The 24,601-nt window shown below is 35.3% G+C and overlaps 5 protein-coding genes across 9 annotated transcripts; 4 read left to right on the top strand and 1 right to left on the bottom strand.

Annotated features, from left to right (window-relative positions):
- Positions 1-555: 555 nt before the first annotated feature.
- On the top strand, positions 556-3,671 carry LOC111800643. The gene is made up of 3 exons (XM_023684431.1): positions 556-894; positions 1,621-1,959; positions 2,955-3,671. Exons 1-3 carry the CDS (start codon positions 643-645, stop codon positions 3,477-3,479), a joined length of 1,116 nt encoding a protein of 371 aa, XP_023540199.1. The 5' UTR covers positions 556-642; the 3' UTR covers positions 3,480-3,671.
- A 579-nt stretch (positions 3,672-4,250) lies between these two features.
- LOC111799615 (histone-lysine N-methyltransferase ATXR4-like) lies at positions 4,251-9,013 on the top strand. Its single transcript, XM_023683029.1, is given in 8 exon segments — positions 4,251-4,310; positions 4,312-4,719; positions 5,643-5,698; positions 6,807-6,933; positions 7,734-7,803; positions 7,894-8,070; positions 8,349-8,420; positions 8,719-9,013. Coding segments are annotated over 8 exon segments (1,089 nt in total). The 3' UTR covers positions 8,838-9,013.
- Positions 9,014-9,928: 915 nt separating this feature from the next.
- Positions 9,929-16,419, bottom strand: LOC111800379 (carbon catabolite repressor protein 4 homolog 1-like). 5 transcript variants are annotated; one of them, XR_002815983.1, is made up of 13 exons: positions 15,788-16,419; positions 13,796-14,540; positions 12,712-12,798; positions 12,528-12,611; positions 12,366-12,455; positions 12,179-12,265; positions 11,624-11,677; positions 11,437-11,528; positions 11,218-11,332; positions 10,926-11,073; positions 10,678-10,838; positions 10,430-10,552; positions 9,929-10,134 (listed from the first exon to the last, which is right to left on the bottom strand). XR_002815983.1 is itself a non-coding variant. In XM_023684040.1 (12 exons), exons 1-11 carry the CDS (start codon positions 15,943-15,945, stop codon positions 10,693-10,695), a joined length of 1,806 nt encoding a protein of 601 aa, XP_023539808.1. In that variant the 5' UTR covers positions 15,946-16,419; the 3' UTR covers positions 10,327-10,552; positions 10,678-10,692. The 5 variants fall into 5 exon arrangements, 4 of the variants coding, with proteins under 4 accessions (XP_023539808.1, XP_023539810.1, XP_023539809.1 ...); XM_023684040.1 differs by lacking the exon at positions 9,929-10,134 and having other exon boundaries at positions 10,327-10,552; XM_023684042.1 differs by lacking the exon at positions 9,929-10,134 and having other exon boundaries at positions 10,327-10,547.
- Positions 16,420-18,395: 1,976 nt separating this feature from the next.
- On the top strand, positions 18,396-19,669 carry LOC111801022 (60S ribosomal protein L21-2-like). The gene is made up of 2 exons (XM_023684978.1): positions 18,396-18,689; positions 19,225-19,669. Exons 1-2 carry the CDS (start codon positions 18,453-18,455, stop codon positions 19,480-19,482), a joined length of 495 nt encoding a protein of 164 aa, XP_023540746.1. The 5' UTR covers positions 18,396-18,452; the 3' UTR covers positions 19,483-19,669.
- Positions 19,670-21,168: 1,499 nt separating this feature from the next.
- On the top strand, positions 21,169-23,982 carry LOC111799746. Its single transcript, XM_023683205.1, has 6 exons — positions 21,169-21,393; positions 21,490-21,540; positions 21,847-21,898; positions 21,970-22,028; positions 22,169-22,214; positions 23,531-23,982. Exons 1-6 carry the CDS (start codon positions 21,268-21,270, stop codon positions 23,662-23,664), a joined length of 468 nt encoding a protein of 155 aa, XP_023538973.1. The 5' UTR covers positions 21,169-21,267; the 3' UTR covers positions 23,665-23,982.
- Positions 23,983-24,601: the final 619 nt, after the last annotated feature.

The following is a 24,601-nucleotide window of genomic DNA, read 5'->3' as shown; positions in this document are numbered from 1 at the left end:
CTTAAAGTATAAATGTCAAAATTCACATAATAAAATAATAAATCTTAAGTTTATTCTCGTCTTTATATTTTTAAAATATCATTTTATTTTTGTATAGGTTTCATTTATTATAATTCTTATATCGTTAAAAAAAATTATTTTAATCGACCATTTTGATTTTTATTTAAAAAATTATAATCGAGATTTCATTAAATATTGTTGTGATAAAATTATAACTAATAATAATAATAACCAAAATTATCATTTTTTAATATAAAATATTAAAATAGATATTTTATAAATATATGATCAAATTCTTTTTGGTCTAATTATGGTTAAATTATAATTTTAATTGTTATTTATGAAATTTTATAAAATATTAGAAATGAAATTAAGAAGACTAAATTTGTAATTTAATTGGATAGAGTTAATTAATTAATTCGAATTTAAAAAAGAAAATGGAGAGGGATACACGCGCGAGAGGGCGCAAGTGGGGGAAAAAGAAGAGAACGAGCGAGGGGAGGTCGCTATTAAAGCAGTCGTACATAAAGCTTCAGACGCTTCCTCTCTCTCTCTCTCTGTTTCTCTCTGTTTCTCTCTGATCTTTTTAGGTAACCTCCCACTCTCTTTTCTCTGCTTCTTCCGAAATTGCAATTGCAGAGGATGAATCGCCTTGCGCCGTTATCGGAGGAGCCGATCGACGAAAATGACGGCCGGACTCGGAATCGCAACCGTAGCACCACCGCCGGCAGCAGAGGCGGAGGACGATCGTGGCGGAACTGGATCAGAACTCATCTTTCGATCCTTTATTGTGGAAAAAAGTCCGATAGCCTTAATGTCCTTCTCAGCGTCCTCGGCTGCCCTCTCTTTCCCGTCTCCGTTCAACCTAACACTATCGTTTCCTCAACCAATCAGGTATTTCAGCTTTTTTTATTTAATCTTTTTCTCTTTTTATATATTTTTAGAAAAAATATATTAGGTGAAGATGATGAAAGTCCAACTCTTCTAATTTAGAGACTGACCATGAGTTTATAATCAACCAATATCATACCAAATATCATACCATCGTGGAGAGTTGAGAGTCAGGTTACTCTAACGAAACAAANTTTTTTTTTTTTTTTTTTTTTTTTTTTTTTTTGGATTTATGTTAAATTATAAATTTAGATTGAGTTTTTTTACTATTTTTAAATGGAAAAATGCTTATATTTTTAGATTAATTCAAAATAAAAATTAATTTTTAAAAGTATTTCGAAACTTGCTTGAACTTGAGAACTATATACTTAATTTAATTAAAATAAAATAAAATAATTATGAAACAAATCCTGTAACTATTTTATTTATTTAATTCTTAAAATTTAAAAATTTTCAAATATGTCTTTCAATTGACATAATTTATTTCTATATTATAATTAAATTAGCGAAGTTATTAAATAAATTTGGAGTGGATTTATAAAGTGTTGCCAATTAAATGGACTAATGTGTACGGATTTTAATGTCCAAATTTCATGTTTAATGCAATTATATATATTTTTTAATTATAAGAATATTTAGAAATATATATTTAAATATTTAAATATGATCAAAATAGTATTATAATTTAGAGATATTATTGTAATCAATCAAATTATTTTTTTCGTATAGGTTTCGTCGTCGTCTCAGTATATTATAGAACATTTTATCGCTGCGACTGGGTGTCGAAAACTGAAAGGAAGAGTGAAGAATATATTTGTGACGGGAAAACTAACTATGGGGATGGCGGATGAGGTTAGCTCCGGCGGCGGAGGACCCACCGTTGGAGTGGCACAAAAAGGTTGCTTTGTGATGTGGCAAATGATTCCTAATAAGTGGCTGATAGAGCTGGCTGTGGGAGGCCACAGCATTGTGGCCGGCAGCGATGGCAACGTCGCCTGGAGGCACACGCCTTGGCTTGGTTCTCATGCCGCCAAGGGCGCCGTCCGCCCTCTCCGCCGTGCTTTTCAGGCAAGCCTTTTCAATGTTTAATTCCACTCAATATTATTTCACCTAATTTGATTTTTAAAATTTTTTTCTTTTTTAAAAATAGTTTTAATTTTATTACCCTTCATTTTTTTTTTATTTTTTTTTTTACATTTTTAAATTTTAATTTAGATTTTAAATATATTTTTTATGAAATTGACGACAAAACAAAGAAATCTGCATATAAAACTATTAGTTGTAATCTTAATTTTTAAAAATATAAATTAAAAATAAAATACTCATCAAATAAGCTTTAATTTTTTTTCAATTAAATCTAAGTTTAGTTTTGAAAATTTAAATATTCTATTTTAGACATCATTGTATTTACATTTTATAAATTTTTTTTAAAAATATTCTATAATGAAAGGGTCGAGATTTTAACCTACTTTAAGATTAAAGAGAGATACATTACGTACCAAATTATACTCATGTGGTTGGATGTCGAGTTTTTATTTTTATTTATTAATCTCTCTATTTTTTTAGATGTGGGTAGGCCTATTAATTTAGCCCCACCCTCAAAAAGAAAAAAAAGGAAAGAAAATGGAGGGTACCCTACAATGATGTTGAGACCCTACCATTTGTGGGAGACAAAAAAGTTGTTTAAATTATTAAAGCTTTTTATTTGAGTGCTTGAATAGAGAAGAGCTAAAACCTATCTTTCTTCACACATTTCAAAGTCTAATCCCTACGCCCGTCTCTTGGAAATTACGAATGTTATGAGAGTTGGTGTGCCAGTGAGGACACTGCTACGCCCGTCCCTTGGAAATTACGAATGTTATGAGAGTTGGTGTGCCAGTAAGGACACTGCTACGCCCGTCCCTGGGGAGTTATGAATCTTATAAGAGCTGGTGTGCCTGGACTTAAGTGGGGTGGATGAAGGGTGTGTATAATAATTAATAATTCAATTATTGTTTTTAAAAGAATAATAATATGTTGGAAGATGTTGACTTTGACTTATGTTATGCAACGCTTTTAAACAGGGACTTGATCCGCTAGCAATTTCTGAAGTATTCTCTCCAGCACAGTACATGGGAGAAAAGCAAATCATGGCTGTTGATTGTTTTGTCTTAAAATTGTCAGCAGATCAGACGGACCTCGTCGATCGAAGCGACAACACAGCCGAGATGATCAAGCACGCGATCTACGGCTACTTTTGTCAACGACGTGGACTTTTAATATACTTGGAAGATTCGTCGTTGACTCGGATTCAATCCCCTGGTTCTCACCCAATGTATTGGGAAACAACTATGTCCACAAAAATTGACGATTATCGACCGGTTGATGGTGTAATGATCGCCCACTCTGGCGAGACCAACGTCGTCATCACACGATTTGGAGACGATCTCAAAACTGGTCCTATGATCACACGTTTGCAGGAGAGCTGGAGTATTGATGATGTGGCGTTTAATGTTCCTGGATTGTCTGTGGATAGTTTTATCCCGCCAAAACAGATTCAGAATGATCAAACAAATGAAAGGTTGGGATTGGACGACACCGCTCGATAATCCAATGGTAAAAACCGTTACTTATTAAAGAAATTTTCCTCTATTTTCATCTTAAATAGTGAGTTCAATGACGTTTTTTTAACCTAAATATTAACATGATACAACATTTGGCTAAACTTGAGTTATGTAACCGTAAATATTGTAATTCTCTCGTATCTAAATATCATTTCAGTCCATGTCCTTTTAGTTTTATTTATTAGTCCTAGTATTTTCAGCTTCAATCTATTATAGTTTCTATATTTTTTTAAATAAAATTGATTTTGGTTATGTATATTTATAAAATAGTGGATTTTGTTAATTCCATTCTTGTTTATCTTATTTTTTTAACCATAATAACGAAAAAAATTTGGAGAATAATGAATACTCTTATTCATTTTATTTCAATATTTGTTTCTAATAATACATTAATTCTTTTATTTAAATTTTTATTATACACGTGTAAAATTTACAAATTAATAATTTTGAAACAATTTTTTTAATGCAATATTTAAATGAAAAGAGTGGATATAACCCTCTAAGTTTGGAGCATAAATTAATTTTTTTAATTTTAAAATAAAAGGCTAAATTTTAATTTAAAATTAAAAAAAAAAAGGAAAAAAAAAAAAAGAGACTTGGACAGTTGGACATATGGATAGAAAGCAACGTAATTTTTGGCAAGTTTATGGGTAAAAATGGGAAAAGAGAATAATTTCCGCCTTAAATTAATTAATTAATTCCAAGCATGACAAAATTGGGCCATTAATGCGAACAGGCCCAGTGGAAATTCGGCCGATGAGCCCAAGTAGGCCCAAATCCAACTATTTTGTCTCTAATTCCTCTCTCTCTCTCTCTCTCTCTACTGCGGACTCAAGAGAGAGAAATGACGTCGTCTTCGTTGGCGCGTTACCGCCGTTGGATTTCCCGGTTCAAATTCGCGTACTCTCAAACCAAGCCATCTCCCTCTCCGCCTTCGATCTCCTCCACCGCTGGACGCCACAACGCTGATTCCGACGCCCCCAGCGGTCCGCCTCCGATACGAGTTTCGCTCACCGGTTCTGCCGGTCGTGGTGTATTCGCCACTCGCAAGATCGGCGCTGGAGATCTCATACACACAGCCAAGCCACTTGTCGCTCATCCTTTGCTATCTTCTGTTCACCATGTGTGTAATTTCTGCTTGCGGAAGCTGCAGAGAAATGCTAATGCTAACGCCGATGCTCATCGTCCAACGTTTTGCTGCAAAGAGTGTGAACGAAATTCCAAGGTATTAATACAATATAATCTCTCGTTCTTTCCTTAGTATGTTTTAGGTCAGGTTAATCAGTTTTAGAAATTGTCTGATTCTTGAACTGTCTTGCGTTAAATTTATTTTGTGAAATCTCTAGACGTTCTTACATGAATTAGTTTTTACCTGCGTATTTTAGTGTTGAATTGGCGGTTCGAATCCTTCGATAAAATCGAACTTATGAACTTATGTAAGATTAAATTGAACGTATAATTCTTTCTTTTGTTTAAATTGTCGCGGTACTTTCTTTATTCAGGAGATTTCGATTTTTGTCCGTTGTCCGCCATATGTTTGTTGTTTTGCTCCTGAAAGAACTTATTCTGCTAATCACACCGTCATTTCGTTTCGATTGATGTAAAAGCTGATGGAAATGTGGAAATAAGAGGAAACTTTGATATAAAAGAAATAGTAGTCCTGGAATAAATTTGATTTTAGTATCTAAATTTGTAGATTCTACATGATCGTCCAAATGATTCGAGGTATAAAATGTTGAATGTCAAATCGTTTCCTTAGGTTATATATTTGACGTATCTTAATTTCAAAAGGATTAATGTTTTTAAAAATCTAAATTTGAAATCAAGTAATACTTTTCAGTGCATTAGTTGTATAAATTATATCTATTGCTCATTTCGATCAATTTGTTCAAATGTAATGAAGAACAGTATATCGTTAACAACAATAAATTATAAATCTTTCAAATATTTTGAATTATAATGAACTGTAGTTGAGAACTGTAATTCATCTTTGTCTTCTTTTATTATCTACACCATACATACTATCTTGTCCTAGAAATCAAATTTTTTCTAGGGAGGCATAAACTACGGTATTTCTTTTTCTGTCTAGGATTTTCTCGCCATAATTATCTGATTTTTGGAGTGAAAGAAATCTATTTATTCTGTTAGGTTTTTCATGATGTCGAAATGGAAGCAGATTGGTCAGACTACGACAAGAATTGCAGGTGCATTCAATTTTCGATCATTTATGTCACCAATTAATTCAATGTTACCCACGGTACATACATGCACACAGAAGTTTCTGCTTTATTGTAGTCATACAATTGTGATTAATTTGGAGTATCTGAAAAGAAAGCAAAAGATTTTTATTTTTTAAGGCTTGATGATGTGATTGATTTGTGGTATGGGCATGGAGTGTCCTCTTTAGTTTTATAGGCTTGACTTTCCAGTTGCATTGCTTATTTGTCTGTTTTTCTTTAATCAATTCGGACTCTTTGTCCTATTTCTGCTTTTTTCTTTTTCTTTTTGGTTATTTGTTTCTTTAGGGTAAAAAGGACGTTTTACTGTCACATTGGTAGATCTTTCTTAAGTCTATAATTTTACTGCACCTACCTTTTTTTTTGTTGGCCCCCAAAACCATGTCGGTGATTTGCTCTCCTCTTCTATTCTCTAGCTTCCCCTTTCAGTTTTGGATGGCCAAATAAAATGTGTGCTAAGAATAATAGTCGAGGTATATTTAAAAGAATGTCCAAGATTAGAGGTTTGAATCACCGCCTTCACAATGTTATTGAACTCAAAAAAGAACCAATGTCAGCTTCATGGACAGATATGCAATGATTAGGAGACTATAATCTAAAAAATTAGTAATCCTTCCACAAAAAGAACGAAGAGGTATTCCAAGACGAAGCTTTCCATGTTTATTTCTGAACCGAACTCAATTCTTTACATGTTAAACTACTGTCATCAGAATTTTGTGGTGCATTCATGGAATAATTTTGTACACGGGTATCTCTAGAAACCAATCAAGAGAAAACTATAAGCAACAAAATTAGTAATTAGCATGTAAATACAGGCTGTTTTCTTTTTAATTCCATATTTGATTTGTTTTCTCCTTTTTGATCTTCTAGATTTTCGAGCCATAAAACGCCTTGTATACTGATATTTCTCTCTAATATACCAAGAAAATTAAACATGCAAAGGTAGAAAATGTGAACAAAATAATAACATCCTGATAAACACGCACATGGCTTTCAATGTTCCTTCAACACGAAAAACTAGTTTGTAGTCGTACATCTAACTTGCCAGGTTGTTTGTGTTCATCTCTTTGTCAAGGGAGCGAGGCTTAAAATATCCTCTTTTGGTGAAGCGATTGGCTTGTATGGTCATATCTGGAGCTATATCTTCTGACCATCTTGACATACTTCAGCCTTCTAGTTTGTCTCCTCATATGGTTTCGGAGGTAAGATACTTCACTATTTTGATAATGTCATTTTGGATAAGTTATGATGATGGCCTCTCGTCTATCTCCAGTAGAGAGTACAAAATTTTTCCGTCATTACATTTAGGTTTATTTTGAAAGCGTTCTATTACATGAACTAACTGGCGATTCATATTTCACCTCATAAGCTTGCAACTTTTTCATTTTTAGCTTTGTAGGTTTAAGCTAGCGATCCATATTGTTTTAGTTCATTGAACTTTTAGCTAGAACATTGATGGTATTCTTTGGCAAGCTCGATTTTGTTAGGGACTAGTTTAAGTTTGCATTGAATGTTAAGTATGCATATATTTTCCAGTAGGCAGGAAGTCTGCAATATTATCAACAATTACTAAAAAAGGTCTTGAAACAAGTCTTATAAGAACTATATCACAGTCACAGGAACCCCATTTATAAGTGCCTCCAATCATAATCAATCAAAAAGATGAGTTTCTACCACTGAAATAGCGAGGCTCAATTTGAAGCATTAAGCTAAACTCCACCTCTCAATTGATTGGAAATTTATCTTCAAGCAAATGCTGTTTCATTGCAACCAATTGTGTCCAAGGGATGGCTAGTGTTTAGCACCCCACCTGCCATATAATCTTCTTCTTCTTTATTTATTTATTTATATTCCATGTCAATGATAGTCTATCTCTTATTTACTTATTTATTTATTTATTTATTTATTTATTTATTTATAAGTAAATAAAATAGATGTATATATTTTGTTTGAATTCTCGAATTACTATGTGAACACAGTTTTATTCATCTAAAAACTACAGCTAAAAGAAGGTTACAGCCTGCTGAGAAAAGCATTGGTCAACGCAAGCATCACAGACGAACAATTGCTCTGTATCCTACTACATGCTGGCAAAGATTTGTGACAATTTTTCTTGTCATGCTATTCTTTCTTCTTGTTGTTGTTAACTTACATATTCCAAGTTCTAACTCAAGAATGGTACACTGGAGTTCTCGCACGAATTCGTATTAATGCCTTTCGAATTGAATTGGTTGGAGGGTATGAGGATCTTCTTTCTCTTGCAGCAGCCTGTGTTGAAGCAGAAGCTGCTGTCGGGAATGCTGTTTACATGCTACCATCTTTCTATAATCACGACTGTGGTCAGTGCCCTTAACTTTTTTGCTTGCATGATTGCATCTTTTTTCTCATTCCACTTTTTACCCTCTTGTTTAGTTCTTTTTTCCTGAGCTTTGTCTTTTTAGTTGAAACATAAAATGCATCCTAGCTTTGAATTCATTAGTAGATGTCGATTACGGTTTAATGTTAGGGAAGATAACAGATTATGTAATGGGATTTGAGACATTAGGAATGTGTATATAATACGGGACAGAAAATCATATGTTAGCTAAGTATAATATCATGGCTGTGTCCATTGCAGATCCAAATACACACATTATATGGATAAACAATGCAAACGCGAGATTGAAGGCCCTCCGTGATGTTGAGCCCGGTAAGTTTGAATTTAATGTCTCGTTGACGTTATTTTCTCGTGTTTCAGTATAAATTAAAGGTTGAGATACATTTGAGAAAGAGCATAGGTAGAATATAGCTGGCTATACATAAAACAAACCTATCGTTTTTGACACTTTTAAGAATGTAACTTGTTGAAAGAGATTTGTATTGTGGAAGAAAAAAGCATGGAGTAGTCTGCTTTTTGATTTATCATAAACCTATCAAATCTCTGCAACCATGGCTGGATAAGCTCGTTTCCATGTTAAAAGAAAGTAACAATTATAGTATAACTACAGATGAAGAGCTACGGATCTGCTATATCGACGCAAGTATGGATCATGAGGCTCGGCAAACGCTGCTATACCAGGGGTTTGGTTTTATTTGCAACTGCGCCCGGTGTTCGTCTGGTGATTAAGTGAGATTATTCTCATATCTATAACTCTTTTCATATATAAAATGCTGATTTGAAACGACATTATTAACTCAAATAGATTAGACATTGATGAATATGGCTAGCTATCTGGTTCGGCTTTTACAATACTAATGGATTGTGGAGAAGAATCAAGCCTGATTCCATTGAGTTGATGTTGACCATTGTTTGCAAGATTAATTAGTTTCAAACTTTTTAAAAGCGAAGTGTTTTCTGTTCACAAATTGTGAACCTAAACACCAATTGCTCTCTTTTTATTGTTTTCTTCATAACACTATTTTATTACTTCTTAACAGAAGTTACAAAATTGGTCGGAAAAATGTTTTTAGGCGAAGAATAGATGTTTTTATTCCTTGTTGCATTGTTTGACAAAAGTTTTTGAAGTTTTAACCATAAAATACTCCCAAAGGTACCGTACTTAATGGCCAAAAATTGCAGATTAAAACACTTTACCTCATCAAAAGAAATTTNAAAAAAAAAAAAAAAAAAAAAAAAAAAAAAAAAAAAAAAAAAATTGAGCCTGAGAATTGCACATCTCATGATTGAGGGGAAAAAATAGGAAAAATGAATGTTAATGTAAGAGAATTTTACAGTTTACCAAAATGAGTCCGGTTCCCCTGTTTATAGTCCAGTTAAAAGAAAAACATTTATTTTAAACAACAATTCCAACACATTTACTAAATAATGTGCTTATATTCGATTTGTTCACTTACCTGAAGAGAATAACGAACAAAGTTTCAACGGATTGGAAACATTGGATTAGATGGAATCTATCTAAGTTCTATATATATAACCATCAAGATATAGATTTATTCTTTATTTCATTACCATAGTTGTTATATTTTCTTAAACTTGGACGACGACACCAAGTAAAAATGTTTATAAAGATGAGAAGTACCAGAACATTATAATTTTTAAATAAGCACTTCGACTCGGTCATCAAATTCTAGAACCATAGAACATGGTTTAGCCCTCCTTTCACTAATTGCACCACAAATACGAAGTACTAATCTTTTTAGACCAGAATACCTTAACCACTCAACTACTTCAAAGCTGACATCCTTAACCAATGTAAATAAGAGAACTCTAAATAGTCTAGTTATTTCTTCCATCTCTAATACTTCTGCACAATACATTAAATTCAGGCGCATTAAACTATCCAACCTTCTTATTTCAAAACTTTGTCATATACTTAGTAGCGCATTTCACAATCTTCTCTCGTACGTTACATTAGTCGTCCATCAACCCGACTGCATGCATATTTATCTATCATTCCCACCCTCTAAGCAAAAGGGAAAAAAAAAAGACTGATTAGAGAAAATATAATTGCAAAGGTCATTTAGGCATCTCTCTCTTTTAGAAAGGGGCTCTACAGAGGGAGGGGGGGTAAGGTTTGTGCACTTGTGCCCAGGTTACGAAATTGGTATTGAAGAGTGAAAGGAAAGAAGCAAAAGTGGTGTGCAATGCAAAGGGATTAAGGCATGAGATTGAAGAAAAAAACTTTTACTATGAGATGAAGAAGGTACCACAAATACAAAAGCAGATCATAGTGACGATGAGATCTCATGTGGAGATACCTGTGGACATTGAACACCGCATGATCCGCCACCATTCCTACTATATTCAATTTACTTTCTCAACAAACACAAACTTTTCTTTCTTCTGCATCTTTGCTACGATGCTTTTCTTCCACGCCTGAACTACAAACAACCCATAATTAATTTTACTTTTAGATTGCCTTTTCCCACAATGAAATGTAAGATAGAATAAAGAAGATAAGCAAGACAATAACTAATGGTTAGACTATGTAGAAAGCAGGAGTTACCTACACTATGCATGGTTAACGTCTAGATCGAGATTTGCACCGAAACTCGGCAAGGAGTGCTGTGTGATCGGAGGACCATATTGGGGATGGAAGTGCTGTATCTTTCCTTAAGCTCTCCTCATCCAGGAGCTCTAACAAAGACTCCACTGTTAAAGTGTCCGCTGGAGAAACAGTGATCAAATTTCCATTTAAAAAATCACCCCAGTTGNAAAAGAAAAAAGAATAGAAGTCTGTAGGCAGAGATATACCTGTGTAGAAAATGTAGTCCAGGGTTCCAATAAAATCTCTAGTACAATTCGTAAATAAGGGTTCATTTGTTGTAGGATCCAGCCTTTTCTTCTGCTTATCTGAACCGTTACCAACTCCCTTTATTGCAAAGTAGGAGTATGCACTAACCTGAAGAGGAATCATCATTCAGCTTTCCAACAGGGAATATAACTTCCAAGCCGACCTCCATTTATTAATTCTTGACCACAACCTTAAAGGTGAAAAACAGATGAACTTATCGACAGACATTGAAAATGTAGATAGAAGATTTACCAAAGGTAGTTGATGTGACAATTTGCTATGTGGCTGACATAGATTTAGAGAATCTACAGCTAAATCTGGATGTGTTGGTTCCACCTTCCCCCTAGCAAGGAGATGATGTGGGGCACTGCAACAACGTTCGATTACTAAGATAATTGTGCAGATCTTTGACATAACCATATGATGCTATTTGACAATAAGTGCAAATAAAGAACTACGCAGAAAACAAACCTTCCAGGAACAGAATTAAAATCCCCACAGACCAACATTGGAATATCTGCACTAACAGCTATTTTCTCCAGTCCTTTCAATAAAGTATGCACCTAGTTTCCAGAATGTTAAACCAAACCAGTCATAATCAAGGGGAGAAAAGGAAAAGGAAGGAAAATACAATATAGTATAATGAAAATCAAATTACCTGCCAGAGTTTGACATCTTTTAAATCTTGATTCCCATTAATATGCGTATTAGCCTAATAAACAGAAATAGGAAACATTAGCGAACACTTGAATCTAAGCAGGAGAAAAGGAGTAAGGAGACTGCAAGTCTGGCTCCCCCAACGACTGCAAATTACAGAAAAACAACGAAAAGAATCCAACTCTTTGACTCTGCTTGTAGAGTAGCATATCAAATAGCACGGTTGAAATTTCGAAACAGAAACCAAAAGTGTCCAGAGACAATCAAAACCCATGAGGGTGTCTAAGAATACCGAACATATTCTAGGCTTTGGACATAGAATAACCCACTAAGTTCACAGAAAAATAGGTTTTCCATGATGCATCAGAAAAAGCAAGCATGACACACTGCTGCATACTTAGCAGTCCTAAAAGAAAAACCTTTGGAAAGAAAAAATAGACATTAGATATTTATAGTAAATTCACAAGCCTCATCAATAATATTAACTAGCAGTTATATTGAAGGCACGAAAAAATCAGACCACAGAAACATTAAACAAACATTCCAGAATTCTTACCACGCAAACAAGCTGCCTTTTTCCTGGATTATCAACCGTTGGAGTGCTGAATTTTGATTCAAGAACTACGATAAGTGCAACATCATCCTAACAATCCATGCAGCACACACTTACATATTAATTCACAACAAGCTTTGCAGCCAAAATGCATGGCTAAGAGGTGGGAAAGAAGCACCAAGCTAATCACCTTGATTAATCTGTTTAAAGCATTTCTCTTTTGAGCAGTTAAAATAGTAGCTGGGTCAGTCAAAGATTGTGCAGCTTTGTTGAACTCAACCTGCAAACAAGCCAAAATACATTTAGGACGCAGCAACACACAGAATGTAAAAAGATAAAGACACTTCCTAACCTCATATTTTTTGACATGAGCAAATCTATCTCTACGAAAAAATGTTGCACAGCCATCAATTGTTTGAATGTTCCCATTGTAGACCTGAAAAAAGATAAATACATAGGATGGAAACAGACAGACCTTGAAATTGAATATAAATATTATATATAGGGAATATACAAATGAAAAGTGTGAAATCAACCTCATTGGTTTTTCTCTTGTAAAGTGCTTGATAACCATGTTTGTCAAGTTCAGGAGCAAAAAATTCCAGAAAGTGATCGCTCTGAACCTGTTTAGAAAAGATGAATATATTGTAAACTGCTTCATACACCAACATTCAATATTTGACTAAAAGAAAGTTGGAGAAATCCCAATTTTTCACAATGTTGTGAAGTTAACAAAGTGAACACTTCAGAAAGAATAAACAAGAAAGAGAACGTTTTAAAATTTTGCTCTTTTATAGTTTCCTTGGACCTATCTATTCCATCTCTCATTATTCGGGATACTACTCATCTCTTTGAGCTGAAAATAGAAATATTTTTAGTGTCATCTTTTTTTATATAATTAGAAGGCATCTATATCATTGAAATTGCACAATTGAATGTCTAACTTGAGCCTTACTGACACGTGTGATCAATAATCAATAAACATTTGCTTGACACTCCACCTTCGTCACATATTACATACATCACAGAAAATTAACACGTGCTGTGGCCTAGATTGTTTCAGTCAGTATGACAAATCTTTTTAAAGAAATTTACAAAATTAATACAAAATGAAACATGCTTATAAATAATAAAGTTATAACCAAAATAAGTAAATACTGACATTGGTTAAACACATAAATTTACATTTTAGACATCATAACAGCACCAGATATCTTACAAAATTTAAAAAATCAATGCCAAATGAAGAATTCTTACGGACAATGAACTTATGATCATGTAAATACACAACACAGTTTAGTTAAAAGAATAACTTTGAAATCCATGCCAACACAAAATGGAGGTCTCAGGGTACTGCAGCTAGTACCCAAATATCATATTTATGTATTTTCATCTACCAAACGTGTTTTATTAAAACGTAGTCAAATTTCTTCAAAAATATTTACTGCATTCTTTATCTACTTTAAAGTAGATATACGGTATTGCAAGGTCCTGAAAATTTATATGCTTAGAAAATTTCATTCTTAACAGAGCAAACTTCTTGAATTTTAACATATGTCACCAACGCAACTATAGACAAAATTATATTTGTACACAAACATGAAGAAGAGTGATACCTACCTCCTGAAGACAAATTATATCTGCACGATAGCCAACTATTTCCCGAAGCAAATTTTGTCGCCGATATGGCCATGAAAGGGCCCATGAAGGGCAATAACTGAATGTTTCACTTGTGGCATAAACATCAGCCAAAATATTGTAGGAAAGCACTGTAAAAGTTCCTGATGATGATACTCGACCATCCAAATCCATCTTTCCCATCGTATCAACCCCATTAACAGGTATTAAGTGACGTGGAGTAGGAGATGGAGCTGGAATGACCCGAGAAGTTGAGACAGTAAGTGGAGATGCCACAGATAACATGGTTTCCACATCAACCACGGCACATTCAAACTTAAGAACGTGGCCAATATCTTCAGCCGTTGGTGTGTAACTCTTACAGCGTCCAACCTCTAACCAAGTTTCCACACCAGTCTTTTGGGTAACAGCTGCAGGGTACAATGTTGTTGAACCATTGAGCATGCTAGAAGAGCTGGGGTTGATGGCACCAGGTGCTGCATTATTATTATTGTTATGACGTCCAAATAACTCTTCCTCTTCATTACTATTTTCATTCATAGCACTAGCAGCACGGTCATGTAGAACACGATGATGCTGCCAAGAATCGGAAAAGCATTTGGTGGTGCAATGATAACTTTTAAAAGCAGGAATTTTGGCTTTAACACAACCTAAACATTGTAAAGTGGCTTGCTCAGAAGGATGTACACTACAAACAGCAACTTTTTTATCACTTTGTAAGCGATACCTGAAAACAATTTATGTAATAAGTTTAACATCAGCAGCAGCATTTTGAAAAAAAGACAGATATCGAACCAAGGTAATTTCAAATATCTACATAGAAAAAAAAAATAGATCTCGCAGAAAAGTTAATAATTGGATTTCAAAACTGTAATAACATTTAAGGGCTACATTCTTCTGCGCAGAGATTAAAAATAATAAAATAAAATAATAACATATTAGCTTAAGGCTAAGGCTTTTATTCCATCCAAGGTTCAAATCTCCACCTCTACTTGGACCTTTGTATAAATTTGCTAATCATTTCTTTCCAAAATCCCTAGAATCTAGCATGAAAGAACAGTGAAAGGATTCATCTCTATCTCATTTTCCTTTACAGTCTTAATTTCTTACTCCCGTCGTCTCTATGATTGAAGCCGCCACTCCCTCCAGAGCTACATTATGCCCTTCCCCAACCTCCCACTTCTATTTTTTTCATTCATCAAACTAAGAGATGTAGCTTTTTATGAGGAAACTCCATCCACCTATGGACAAAAGTTAATCAAATTTCTGACGACCAAAGCTTGATTTAGATATCACAAATTTTCATTTTTTTTGTTCCAAAATTCTTGAAACTACTCTAGTCACTATGATCGAATCCAACCTAGCATGAAGTCCCATTATTTACTCATTACAACTCTATGCTAGTTGCCACAAAACATCGGATCGTAAAAGGATCCACCATAACCTCTTAGCAAAGAGAGTTGATTTTCCAAGCATTAAATTTTCAATCTCCAACACACCTTCTTCGATAGCTTTCCAAATGACTAAAAAACAAACAAAAGACAGTAACAACTCCGAACACGTAGAAAAATACCAATTCAATAGAAAATTTAGTATCTTAATAAAAAAAAACAGATAATTTCATACAAATTAATCTCTAATTCATAAATAATGGTCATGGCCATCTTTTTCCATAAAACAGGAAGCCAATAGAAAGAACAGCAGAAAACTAGTTTGAAATNTTCACTTCCCACTGGATTCCTTAAAAAAACCAAAAAAAAAACCAAAATGCAGCCATTGCGGTTCATGTCAATTTACAATAAAAGCTGTTTCAAGAATAGCCCTAAACAAGTTCGAACTTCTAAAAAACAATCACTAAACCGCAACCACATCCAATTGAAGTACCATGACCGTGAAGTAGTAAACAACCAATAAACGACAGTAACCACAGACTGAAAACCAATTCAAATTACGCAACAAACTACTCAAACTTACCATCTGTATCTCAGGAATTGACCGCCAAGTGCAGCGGACTCAGAAACATCATCAGTGCTAATGTTCTTATCAGGCCGTCGATGGAGCACGTAGGGCGTGAGTTCGCAACCTACAATAGGAATATCAGAGGGCAGGTGCACGCGTACCACGTTCAGCATGCTTCAGTCTCGTCAATCGTCACAGCACGGCAAGTCTACGAGCGCGAATCGAACGCAACAAAAACCAATAACAACAAGACCAGAAACACTCGCAGCTTTACGTAGATCACAAAAGGCAGAGAGATGGCGGATACCTGGCGGATCCGCCATTTACACTCGGCGAAAAACCGCCAGAGTTCAGCTACTAAACTGCAGGTTCAAAAATCAGAAATCCGCAGAGATCTTGAAAGGAGAAGATTCAGGAAGTAGAACAGTGAGGGAAGTGAAACAGATCGGCCAAATGGAATCGGAAAATCGGAGAATCGGAGAGAGGGAGAAGAACGGAGGAAGAACAAAGGATCGTTGATTAGGGTTTTACAGAAAAAGGAAGCGCCAAAATTTTGGAGTTTTTTCTCTCCTTTTTCCGATTTTAATGCCTTTGGAAGTGAAGCGAACGAGAGAAGACCTGGAGACGGGGCGCAGAGGAAGAAGGGCTTTTATAGTACCACTCTTCTGTTCTTTCTATTTATCCTCTTAATTTTTGTATTATTGCTAATTTTCTTCTCCTTATTTTTTCAAATAAATTAAATTTTTAAAAATAAAAATAAAATAAATAAATTTTCCCGAGTCCTTAAACTTTTAATTACGTGTCTAACACGAAAGGTATCTACAAAGTGAACGTGCATCAGTATATCATTTTACTAAATGCGTTTTAATTCTCAAGTCAGTATACACGTTCGAGGTGTTGCTGAGATAGCAAGCAAAAATTTTACTATATCTACAGTATGAAGTGACTACCGAGAACTATAGTGACCATAAAATAGGGTAGCTGAGCTGTGAAATTTACTCGTACTGTGATCTCCGACAAATCTTACGTCGATAAGTGTCCTATACAGAGATATCTATAGCAAACTCTCATTTTTTGTTCGTTTTCTGTAGGTAGACATTGGAGATTTTTTGTTCGTGTTTTAGGGCAATTCCACGCGGTATGTTATGAACTTAAAATCAAAACCCTAACTCGAGAACCCTAATTGGGTCATTTGAACCCGTTTGTGAAAAAACTTAATTACGGTCAATATTTTTCAACGTTACTGTAAAGAATACTCGATTAGATGTCAAGATGTTGGTATCGTCTAAGGTCTGACACATTGAAGCGTTTACCTAAGATTAGTTGGGTCATATATCGTTCAATGAACCTCGTGAAGAACATGCTTCTAATAGTCACAACGATGAAAAGATGAGATTCGTATAGACTAACTTGTCGTGTGAGAGCTAGGGTCGATATAGGTGTTCGTGGGTCGGATCAGGTTGCAACAACCAACTCGAGCTCATATCCAATGACACAAATGGTTAATTTCGTAGCATTTTATATTTTTTGAAAATGGGGTTTGAGACGGTTTTGGAAAGCATTTATATGCTAACAAATATAATTAATGAAAACAACAGCATTGGTAACGTATAATCCGAATATGGAGATTTGACAACTACTCGTACATCGGGAGGTAAATTGCCTTTAACAAGAGTAAACATCAAAAGCGGTAAGAAGTTACATGCCGTAAAAAAATATATGGAAAGTAAATAACTACGCTCAATGAATGGAAAGTAAGAAGAGCGTGAAATGTCGTGTAGTCATAGTCAACATATCTTACGACATCCTCTCCCACTTAATTGGTTGTCATCTCTATAAACCGACTTAACTCAAACTTAGCCACTTAAATAATGACCGACCTTAAATCCGAGACACTCTCACTCGATCTCTATATTAAGGAATCCGTTTCATTTCACAGAAGACTCTAGCACCCGTCTTTTAGGTTTGCCGGCTAACCATGGCTCCTCAGCTAAGAACTTTTCGACTTCTTTCTCGACGGTATTCTTCAGTATGAAATTAGGTTTAGATGTCTTGTCAACTTGATAAGCATTTGGTCGCCCATTTGGAACTTCGAAGAACGTTACTTTTAATCAACCCACATTTTCAAACGTTTTGATATATTCTCCAAACATACGAGGTTTTCTCGGATGTTTGTTTCTACACTTATGAAGTGGTATGCTCGAGAATATATTTTTACACGGGTGGTCAATAACCTCTGGCATAAGTTCCATTCTCGAATAACTCTAACAATTTTTTTTAACCATAGGATAAAAAAAAAATAATAATTAAAAAAAAAGTATATATATAAAACAAATTATTGGGGTTTTTTATTTATTTATTGAAATTTATGAATTTTAAAATATTTAATTATAAAAAAAAAGAGAAAAAAAAAACAAAAAAAAAACAAAAAAGGGGAAATTTTTTAGCTTTGATCCATTTGCCACAGAACGGCCCACTTTCATTCGGCCCACTTTTGTCCGGCCCATTTTCATTCGGCCCACTTTTGTTCGGCCCATTTTCATTCGGCCCACTTTTATTCGGCCCATTAAAAGAAAAACCCTCAAACCCTAACTGTGGCGCTATATAAATACATAAAACCTAGGGTTTCTTTCATTTGTGAGAGTGTGAGGGAAGAGTTTTATCCTGCTGAGAGGGAAAGATGCCGGCTGGCCATGGACTTCGCTCTCGTACCAGAGACCTCTTCGCCAGGCCCTTCAGGAAGAAGGGTTACATTGCCCTCACTACATACCTGAGGACCTACAAGATTGGCGACTATGTCGACATCAAGGTTAATGGCGCCATCCATAAAGGTATGCCTCACAAGTTCTATCATGGCCGCACTGGTCGTGTGTGGAACGTTACCAAGCGCGCCATCGGCGTGGAGATTAACAAGCAGGTTCGTTCGATTTCCGATTCCTTTCATTTTTCGATTAATTCTGTTTTAGTTTCTTTTTTTGTTATATCTGTTCTGGTTTTGGAAATGTTTAAAATTATAGTGTTTTAGGTCTCGGATTGTGTTTGATTTGTGTAGTAACTTGTTTAGGTTTAGGCTGGATAAGTTGTGGACTCTGTTCTGTTTACATTTCGCTGGTTCTTATTGATTTGATCTTAGGATGTGGAATATGTATCCGTTAATTTTTATAGAAAATCACTTGGTGAATGTTTTTGTAGTTGCGCGGTTTCAGATTGTCGAATGCTAACTATGTTTGTTGGACGTTGCTGGGAATTCACATCATGTTTTAGTTGTCTGCAAATAATTAGTTTGTCACATGTGTTTGAAGACAAATTTTCAATGAATCTCTACTAGTGGCGTGTTCATGAATCGATTCGGGTTCAGAACAGCTAAATCAAGTGGTAACATAAATTGCTCGATTGTGATTCGAGCAATAAACTTTCACTTTTGTCCTGATTCTACTGAATAAAATTTGCAGGTGGGTAACAGAATAATTAAGAAGCGGATTCATGTACGTGTTGAGCATGTCCAACCCTCTAGATGCGCCGAAGAATTCGTACTGCGTAAGGTTAAGAATGATCAACTGAAGGCCGACGCCAAGGCTAAAGGTGAAGTCATTTGCACAAAGAGGCAGCCAGAAGGTCCCAAACCAGGGTTTATGGTTGAAGGTGCATTGATGGAGACTGTTACTCCAATTCCCTACGATGTCGTCAATGATCTTAAGGGAGGTTATTAGAATTATCTTCATTGAACTTGCTTTGTTTGGCTGTTTTTTGTTTTGGTCTATGAACTTATTGGATAGTGTTACAATTTTCTCGTTATGCACCTAAATTTTGGATACGAATCTTATCTGTTAAATTGTTCCTTATTTTTCTGGATTCTGCCATAGCCTTTGATACATGAGTGTAGTTTCAGCTGATTAATCCATCTGTTTTGATGCATTTGGTTCTCTCTAATTCCTTAAATCTTTTGCATGTTCATGAATCAATCTGCTTCACAGTTGAAGATTGATAATGCTTGTGTTCATTCTAAAATGTACAGTTATAATTTCATTTTGGTTGCCATAATTTTTAAACGTCCAATTTTAGTCTCAGCTTATTGTTTACTTTTTTTCAAAAATAAAATTAGGGCTCCTATAAAGTTTTGAAATTCCTATTTTGTTTTTTCATACATTAAAATATAATTATTTATTTTATTTTTTTATAATCAAATTAAAGTTGTATTTAACGTTTGTGGTTATTGAAATCTAAGGTTTTTAGTTTTTGAAAATTTCATTTTTATTTTCCTTATAAATCTTGTTTTAAATGGAAAAAACATAAAATTGATGGTAGAGAAAATATAAATAGATAAGTAATTTTAAAAATATGTCACTGTTGTAAAATTTTTATCCTATCTAAGCCGTTTGTGGGTGAGGAGCGGGTGAGGAGCGTTTCATATATTCGATAATGAATGAAGAACGTATCCATGTTTTCTAATTGAATGAGCTATTAAAATCTGATTATCTCATGTTTTCTAATTGAATGAGCTATTAAAATTCAATTCTGTCTCATTGATGTTTTTTTTTGTGAGTACTCTAAAAAAAATAACGTTTCCTCTCTCCACTACTCCATTTGCCAATGGAGTATTTTTTGGGTTTTCAAAATGCTAGTTCATTCTTACCGTCATTCGTTTCTATTTTCAATCGATATGGGATCTCTCATAATTTACCTCAGTTGGGATCCAATGTCCTCCCTAGCACCGGTTTCTCCCATCTTTCGTAATTTGGATTGATTTGGTGGTGACTGGATTGATTTGGTGGTGACTTAAAGAAGGGCAAACTTTTACTAACCAAATTTCGAATAGAAGCAAATAAATTTTCCACTTTGGTTTGAAAGGGATCGTTCTAACACTAGGATATTATTTGCTATGTCCTCGTTCTTTGAGTGGAAATTTTTTTGCTTAGATCACATTTATGATTATGATGAGCTAACTTAGCCATCTGAAGAAGTTCATAACCGAACCTAAATCTTCTGTTTTAACTCAACCTAACCTTCTGTCTTTGTTTTTGGGTGGATTGTTTGAGATCTTTTTTTATTATTATTTTTTTAAATCTTACATATTTACATTATCATTAAAATTAGTTACAAACTAAATTTTCTTTAATATTTTTAAAGGCTGGTTTGAGTTGTAACCCTATTTTTGAATACCGGACCAAAAAATGTAAACTTGCATACTAAATAAAAAATATAATTGAGAGAATTAAAAGTTAATTTGAATGTAAAACATTAAATTTAAGATTTAATTTGATTTTTTAGTCTTTTAAAATTTTAGAACGAGAGGTGGAAGGCTAGGAAAAATCAACCTTCAAAATTAAGCAAAATTCTTTTTTCCATTGCCAATTATACCCTCGTCTTCTTCACGCGCCGTTGGATTTAGCCCAATTTTGTCTGTTCCACTCATAACTCAAAACCTAAGACTAAACCAGAGAATTTGCTGCGGAACCAAACGAAACGAAAATCTTCCGAGCCAGTTTCAATCCACTATGGGCACTAGAGAAGTCTACGAACAGAAGCTAAGAAGGGGTAATCTCTACCATGAACCCACCATGAATCCAGGCCTCGGATCGCCTCGTTGTCCTCGCTGTTTCTCTCTTCTTAAACCCGATCCTGTATTTTTCTCCTCTTCTTCCATTTAAATCAGCATCTTATGTTTCTGTTTTCGAATTCGTGTTTGATTTGGTGTGTTTTTTTTGTGGTTGATTCAGGATAAAAGTGAATGGGCCATAAATCCTGTTCTCCATAGTACCACCGCAGTGGTGAGTTCCTCCTCACTTTCTAATTTTCCCATTTTGATTTCTTCTTGAAATTTCTGAATGCTTCTAGGTTTTTGATTCTCCAGCGATGAATTTGTACTCTATGTTGTGTTCTGTAAGTTAATCTGCTGTTGGATAGTTGATGGACGTTTCTGGATCAACAATTTCGAAGTTGAATTCTATCCAGTTCCTCCTATTATCAATTGGATTATCGTAAATGATAATAGGAAAGAAGTTTATGAATGCTTTTGTTATAAACATTGTGGTTTCCATGGCTTTTGCATATTCTTATACTGCCTTGATCAACAGGCAGGATCAGGTCTTGGTGGGTTGCTTAGTGCAGTTCATGCTTTCAATACGGGTAATCATAATGAACTTTCATAAATGTTTCATTTGATTTGCACAATTGCTTATCGTTTACTTTCATTACAGGGATCCCACACCTTCAAAATCATGTCAAGGGACCAAAGTGGCTTCCCTTTGTAATTGGGGTATGCCTTCTTATTAAATTATGAAATTGATTTTGTTCTTGTTGTTAATTATCATTGGAGTTGGGTGGATTACTTGATGCTTGTGAGTTGTGTTCCATCAACTGTTTATGTGACTTCCTTCCTTGTCTCTTTGTTGATAGGTGCCTGTCCTGTTATTGTGTTCTGGTGCCGGTGCTGCATTTGGAGGTATGTTAGCAAATTGTCTTTGCTGCTTATTCTCTCTTTAAGAAAAGATTTATGTTTCGTTGGTCGGTTGTTTTTCATTTATTTTAAAACAAAGTTGATTACTGCGTTGAAATACATGAATAAGGGAAGGATTAGAACCTACCTAGGAACTTTGAATGTGCCTCTCCACCTGAAAACTGGAAAAGAAGCTTGGAATTCCATTACTCTATCATGGGGCCTTGGCTTCATCAGGCTTTTATCTTTTTGATGGTTGACCTTTGGTCTTAGAGATGATTTAGTGAATTTGTGACTCTGTAAGTGAAAAGAATGTTCGCCCACTAACTAGATGCTCGTTCACGTATCACTCGTACTTGGGTGACATGCCTTCTACAATTGTCACCTTAAAGTGAATGAGAAGGTTGTCGCGTCCGAATCCATTTTACCCCTTCAAAACTGTAATAGCCCAAGCCCAAGCTCACCGCTAGTGTCCTCTTTCGGTTTTCCCTTTCGGGCTTCACCTCAAGGTTTTTAAAATGTGTCTGCTAGGGAGAGGTTTCCACACCCTTATAAAGAATGCTTCGTTCCCCTTTTCAACCGATGTGGGATCTCACAATCCACCCCCCTTCGGGGCCTAGCATCCTCGCTAGCACACCGCTTGGTGTCTGGCTCTGATACCATTTGTAACAGCCGAAGCTCATCGCTAGCAGATAGTGTCCTCTTTGGGCTTTCCCTTTCGAGCTTCCCCTTAAGGTTTTTAAAACGCGTAGGCTAGAGAGAGGTTTCCACCCCCTATAAAAAATGCTTCATTCCCCTCTCCAACTGATGTGGGATCTCACAATCCACCCACCTTCGGAACTCAATGTCCTCGCTAGTACACCGCTCGGAGTCCACCCCCTTCAGGGCTTAGCATCCTTGTGGCATACTGCCCGGTCTTGGGCTCTGATACCATTTGTAACAGCTGAAGCCCATCGCTAGCAAATATTGTCCTCTTTGGGCTTTTCCTTTCGGGTTTCCCCTCAAGATTTTTAAAACGCGTTTTCTATGGAGAGGTTTCCACACCTTTATAAAGAATGCTTCGTTCCCCTCTCCAACCGATGTGAGATCTCACAAAAACACTAATGATAGGTCAAATACATTAGTTGCACCGTGCTAACATGTTAGTATTTTCTGATGCAAGGACATACGAACGAGTTTAGAATGAGACACTAGCACATTGAGTAGTCTTCCTCCTTCCTTTTTCAGCCCAATGAAAACAAAATCATTATATTAGGATGATTATAATGAAAGAAAGATTTTAAGACACTAATCACTTTCTTTGTTGCTTATTAACTGTGCAGGTTTTGCTCTTCCAAGATTTACTCAACTCACTGTAACATCCTACTATGCCACCTCCAGTGCTTCCCATTATGGAGTTTCGCTTCTCACTCGAAGAATTGAAGACAATCACACGTCTCGAACTCGGGCTCAATGATTTTCACAGGTCACATAAGTTCAAGTAAGCAATCTCCTTCCCTTTTCCTTTTTTTTTTTCTGCTGGAAATTTTGCAAAATCATGTTTGGCTGTAGATTTAGAACGTCTGATTTGTGCTTGCTTTTGGTAAGACACCTTATCATATATGTAAATTGCAGAGAGTATCCGTTTAGATACATTATGTGCAAATAATCATAACGTTATTGATTACAGTTGTGCGACTTCCAGCCACCAAGGCTGTTGAGAATTTTGTATTATGTTATTGACGATCATGAAAATTTACAGCGGTAATGTTATATATGTAGTAGTTTATTGAAAGCCATTTCTGCAACGGTGATGGATTGTTGGCTTTTTGAAGCACAAGCTGGGTCTCACGAGTTTATGCAGTAGTTTACGGTTGTGCAACTAATGTATTTGACCTGTCATTAGTGTTTTTGTGAGATCCCACGTCGGTTGGGGAGGAGAACGAAACAAGGGTATGAAAACCTCTCCCTAGTAGACGCGTTTTAAAAGAATCCTGAAAGGAAAAGTCCAAAGACGATAATATCTACTAGTAGTGAGCTTGGACAGTTACAGTTTCTCTCTCTATCTCCGTTCTATTTTCGATGGCGACCGACCTTATTTATTTGTCCACTGCTTACACTAGCGAACGTCTCCTTATCGATTATACTTATGTCTCTTTTCAATCGTGATAGTGTGAACAATGGAATAGCCCTACACGCGACAGTGGTCTCACAAGTTTATGCAGTAGTTTTTGTGTTTTTGTGATTTTGTGAGATTCCACATCGGTTGGGGGAGAACGAAACAAGGGTATGGAAACCTCTCCCCCTGGTAGATGTGTTTTAAAAGAATCCTGAAAGGGAAAGTCCAAAGAGGATAATATCTACTAGCAGTGGGCTTGGGCAGTTACAATTTCTCTCTCTCTCTCTTCTATTTT

Source organism: Cucurbita pepo, chromosome LG08 (genome assembly GCF_002806865.2).
Source record: "Cucurbita pepo subsp. pepo cultivar mu-cu-16 chromosome LG08, ASM280686v2, whole genome shotgun sequence".
NCBI classification, from domain to species: domain Eukaryota; kingdom Viridiplantae; phylum Streptophyta; class Magnoliopsida; order Cucurbitales; family Cucurbitaceae; genus Cucurbita; species Cucurbita pepo.
Note: the sequence above shows the minus strand (reverse complement) of the source record. Positions and strands in the feature narration are given on the sequence as shown.